Source organism: Otolemur garnettii, unplaced genomic scaffold, assembly GCF_000181295.1.
Source record: "Otolemur garnettii isolate 467f Iridium unplaced genomic scaffold, OtoGar3 scaffold00134, whole genome shotgun sequence".
NCBI lineage: Eukaryota > Metazoa > Chordata > Mammalia > Primates > Galagidae > Otolemur > Otolemur garnettii.
The window spans coordinates 3,601,602-3,606,368 of NW_003852529.1; the positions used below are offsets into that span (position 1 = coordinate 3,601,602).

At 52.2% G+C, this 4,767-nt stretch overlaps 1 protein-coding gene across 1 annotated transcript in view; it reads right to left on the reverse strand.

Moving 5' to 3' along the window:
* Window positions 1-1,088, reverse strand: part of BBS1 (Bardet-Biedl syndrome 1) — a 20,701-nt gene extending 19,613 nt beyond the window's left edge. The window contains exons 1-3 of the mRNA XM_003798346.3: window positions 994-1,088; window positions 588-664; window positions 436-470 (exon numbers count right to left, since the gene is read on the reverse strand). Coding sequence (XP_003798394.1) covers window positions 436-470; window positions 588-664; window positions 994-1,040 — 159 coding nt within the window. The 5' untranslated portion in view covers window positions 1,041-1,088. The remainder of the gene's footprint in view (window positions 1-435; window positions 471-587; window positions 665-993) is intronic.
* Window positions 1,089-4,767: the final 3,679 nt, after the last annotated feature.

The window sequence follows — 4,767 nt, forward strand, 5'->3', positions numbered from 1 at the left end:
AAAGGTATAAATTAGTTTCATAATAGGGGTGTGTACATTGGATACTTTTTCCTCCATTCTTGTGATACTTTGCTCAGAAGAACATTCTCCAGCTAAAATCTATGCCCTTTTGATAAACATAAAACTCACTTCCCTTCCAGATTCTAATGCCTGCCCCAATAGAGGGATTTGTCCTTCCAGCTAACTATTTTAAGAGGCTTTATCTTAGCACAATCCCCAGAAGCACTCTGATCTACTTTACTTTCTGTAGTCTGTATTATGAAATCAGTAAATTCTTTTCATTTTCCACATAAAAATAAAATTTAACACTAAATGTGCTCTTTCACAGTACACGCAAATTCCAGAGTATGCTGAGCCTCTTTGGAGGTTTTGGGAAGTCTCACTTTTGGGAACTCCCCCATACCCCAACTCTTTCTGCCAGGTTGATACACTTACCTTGTATTCTCCATCCCCATGCAAATCCGCCAGCGCTGGAAAACACAAAAGGGCCAAAACCAAGGTCTCAGAATCCCAGAGGCTTCACTACAGGACCATTATCTAACTCCCCCATCCTTCCAGTACCAGGGTTCATGCTTCCAGAGACTCACCTAGGCAGGAGGAAAAGGTGTGGATGTTGGCCACTGGGTCGTAGTGTGCGTCCAGCCATTTCGAATCGGCCTCATTGCTGGATTTGGGGAAAAAGAGTTGGGAAGTGAGTCCCACGGAAGGGAAAGAAAACAGAACTGGTGTCTGAAAGGAAGGTGTGCAAGGAGCTGTGAACTGGAAGTACAGAACGTCTGGGTCCAATACAGGCTCCGCCCCTGAGGCAACGAGGGACTTCAAGTCAAGACACACCCTCCTGCAATTCTTGGGCCTCGGTTTCCCCATCTGACTCCTAAGGGTCCTTCTAGAACTGCCAGTGCTGCTCTAGAACTGCAGGAGCCTGCACCCTTGGAGCCAAGGCACCCTCTTTACTTCTGTGGGAAAAGAGGCTTTCAGGGCCCCTAGCTTCACCTCTCGGCTCGGCCGCCGTCGGAATCCGAAGACCGCGCCGCAGCCATCTTCCAGAGCGTCGTCTTGGCAACCGGCCCCGCCCCCGGCGCCGCGCAACCCCCTTTGGCGCCCGGGCGCCGGGCAGTGCCTGGACGAAGGTTCCGGGCGCGAAGGTTTTCCAGCCGGGCTGGAGAGACTCCGGGCAGGAGGCGCCGGTCTCCTTCCCAGGTTCCGCCTGCTGAGGCTCACTCTTCTCAGCTCTGTTACCTTTACTCCTTCCCAGGCTTCTGGGCCTTACAATCTCTGGGTTAGTAACAGGGCCTCCTTTCTTCCAGGCCTGGCAAGGAGTGCCTTCTAGCGTTTGAGCCCCATGAACTCAGCGGTCCGGTCTGTACCTAACCTGCAGCGGGGTACGTAATACAGATAGTCACAGGGGCTGTGGCACTGACACTATCCATTGCTGGGAAGGCCAGAAAACTCGGAGCAGAGCCAGCAGGGCCGCCCCGGTCTGTGTCTCTGGTCAGGTGCAGCACCTTCTCTGGCTCCTCCTTGGCCTGGGAGCGCAGTTTCTCTCGCAGGCCTGTAGGCTTTCCAGTTCTCTCAGGTTGCTGTTCATTTTCTGTTGCTCCGCAGCCTCCCTGAGCTCAGTGGCTTCTCCAGACAGGACATCTGAGACTCCAGCTCCCTGAGGCAGGTCTGCTGCTGGTCAGCCTCTGCTTATCTGGCCTGTGCGTCCCGGGCTCCACGTGCCTTCAGCAGGGCCTCAATAGATGGGCTTCTCCCGGTGAGTTGGGAGTTAGCCACCGTGCCTCCATGAGCTGCCCATAGAGACCACTCAGCTCCTCACATTTACTCACCTCCGCTTCTGAGGACTGTAACGTGCTGTGGAGCTCAGCCACCTGCTGCTGCTGCCCCTGGGCCCTCTCCACATATGTCTGGAGGCTGGCATAGCCAGTCTGTATTTCTGGGCTTCTGGCTGACCCTAGCTAAGCGCTTCTACAGGCCCTCCCCACTCCCACTGCAAGCCATGTGCAGGACCTGCTCCTAGAAGGCCTTGGCTTCCAGAGCTGCTCCTCCTGCCTTACAGACTCTGACATATCTATCAGTTCTTTGCTGACCTTACTGAGTTCCGGCCAGAGCTTGGCTGGCTTCATGTTCTGCCTGCTTTCACCTGGCTCATGGCCTGGCTCAGGGCATCCTTAGGATGGAGCCCTCCTGCTGGAGACTGATCAGCTGAGCATTAGGGCCATTCTCTAGTCCAGATCTTGCTCTAGTTTGCTGTTTTCTCTCCTTTTTTGCCTTGACTGGGGCCTCCTTTCTCTTTGTTATAGGCAAATGGCTTACACACCTGGCCTCTCAGCCTTTCCTGGTTCTGCCTCTCCCTTCTTACTGTTATCAGGGGGTTGGAATGGCTGCTCTGGAGTGAGTTGTCATCACAATTCTAACAGCAGGGTGTTAGACTTTCCATCAATCTTATCTCCGTCCACTTCAGCTACCCATTGATCTACCCACATCTGAGGGTACACGACCTTCACTGGCTTTGCACCTTCCTCACCCATTGTGCTTTCTCACTAGTGCCCAAACTCACTTCTCTTATCTATGTCTCTACCTCCCCAGGTCAGCTATGCTGCTAGTTACTTCATTTATTGGTCGCCCTACATAAAGTCCCAATATTGTCACCAAGGACCCAAATAGGATGCTTTGCAGCTCAGTGTCCCTCATACCAGATGTAAAGCCTTCATCATCTGCCTCAGATGTCCAAGTTAAACATAGCATTCTGCATGTCCAGTTCCCAGAGAACCTGCTGCAGTTCTGAATAGGATTGCCAGTGACTAACAGGACATGGCAGGTCCCCAGCGTTAGTCTACATTGTACGGACTGTAACCATGACCCAGTCCAACAAGGAGCAGGCACCTCAGCTATCTAATTGGCTGGGCGTGGTGGCACTCTAGGAGGTTGAGGCAGGTGGATTGCCCAAGCTCACAGGTTCCAGACCAGCCTGAGCCAGAAAAAGACCTCATCTCTTATTTAGCAAGGTGTTGCAGCAGGTACCTGTAGTCCCAGCTACTTGGGAAGCTGAGCCAAGAGGATCGCTTGAACCCAAGAGTTTGAGGTTGTTGTGAGTTATGACACCACAGCACTTTACCTAGGGCAACAAAGGGAGACTGTCTCAAAAAAAAAAAAAAAATTTTGCAAGCACTGCCTATTGATGGGTGTGTGGTGATAGAGGCTGATTTCTCAATCTCAAAGGCATCCAGGACAATGCCCCCCACCCATAGATCCCATAAACTCAACCTTCCAGCAGCCAGGGACTCATTAGTTCTCTACCTAACTATTTCCCCAGCTCCACCAACTTGGTCTGGGTACACAGAGGAAAGGTGGAGTGTCCAGTCACTTGTAGGGGTGTGGCTGCCTGCCCTCCTGGAGCCCTTAGTTTTTGCGTTTTTACCTTTTCCATCATGGCTGGCTGTAACCCTGAAGCTGGGTTCACCTTCCTCTTCTGAGGAGCAGTCTACTAGCACCACCGCAGGAGAGTTCAACTGACCCCAAGAGTCACAGGACCACCCCTCCTCCAGGAGCCATTTCATTTCCCCAGTACCCTGTCAGGAGTCACACTGCTCCTCAAGAAGCTGCCCCCTCTCTTCTAGGGCCCTGAGCTGCTATCGCTCGGCCTCCAGCTTGTCCTGGGGTTCCCAGATATGAATTGCCCCCTGGAATGTTGCCTCAGTCTCTGCTCCCAGAGCTGTAAGAAAAACCCAGTGCCCAGCCCCACAGCCTTACACTTTCCTTCTCAAAGGCCTCTCCATGGTATGGGGGGGGGGCTGCTTACACAGAGTGGTGTCCCATCCATATTGGGTCACCTGGTAGGGTACCCAGGCAGACAATAGGTGACCCACTGAGTACACATACTCTTGGCAGGCCATCCCTCTATCCCCACCCCCTCAGGGTGATGAATCTATTTTTCAGAGACAGAGTTTCACTTTGTCGCCCTCGGTAGAGTGCCATGCGTCACAGTTCACAGCAACCTCAGACTCCTGGGCTTAGGCAAGTCTCTTGCCTCAGCCTCCCAAGTAGCTGGGACTACAGGCGCCTGCCACAACACCCGGCTATTTTTTTTGTTGCAGTTTGGCCAGAGCTGGGTTTGGCCGCCCGCTGGGGTGATGAATCTTGCTGACACAATTGTAATGCCAGAGGTTGAGGCTAATGAGGTTTGCATGGAACTGAGAAGACCAGAGAAAACCAAGGAGCTGTGACACGTCCTTCCTTCACCTCATGGCGGCCAGCAAACAAGCATGGAGACATCCGCCTTCAGCTAGCTCCTGGGAGAAGGGAGCATAAGCAGCTTCCAAGCCTCAGGGCCTTATACAGCAGTCAGACAACCATGGCTCCACTCAAGCACTAATGACGGTTACTTATTGTACTGTGGCACCTGCCGGCTTAATCATAGTTATTCACAACAAGCTGGCACCTCATAGCCTTCAGGTGAGAAGGCGTAATTGACTCCTCTTCCCCATAGGGACAATGCAGAGGATTGTGACTTAAGTGGGGGTTTCCAGTTTTTAGGTTCCTGGAATATTTAAAAATGCAAGACATGTCACCAAGGAAGCCTGTAGAAATTGTGCCACGTTCAACTCTGAGACTGTCTGTGCATACTCATCTCGAGATAATATCAAATCCTGCTGTGGATGAGAGGCTAAAAATGGCTCTCCTGCCCCCTTCCCAGACCTTGATCCTACTACCCTGCCGGAAGCAAATAAGAAGAGATAGGGTGAGGAATCACACTGTCACAAAGGC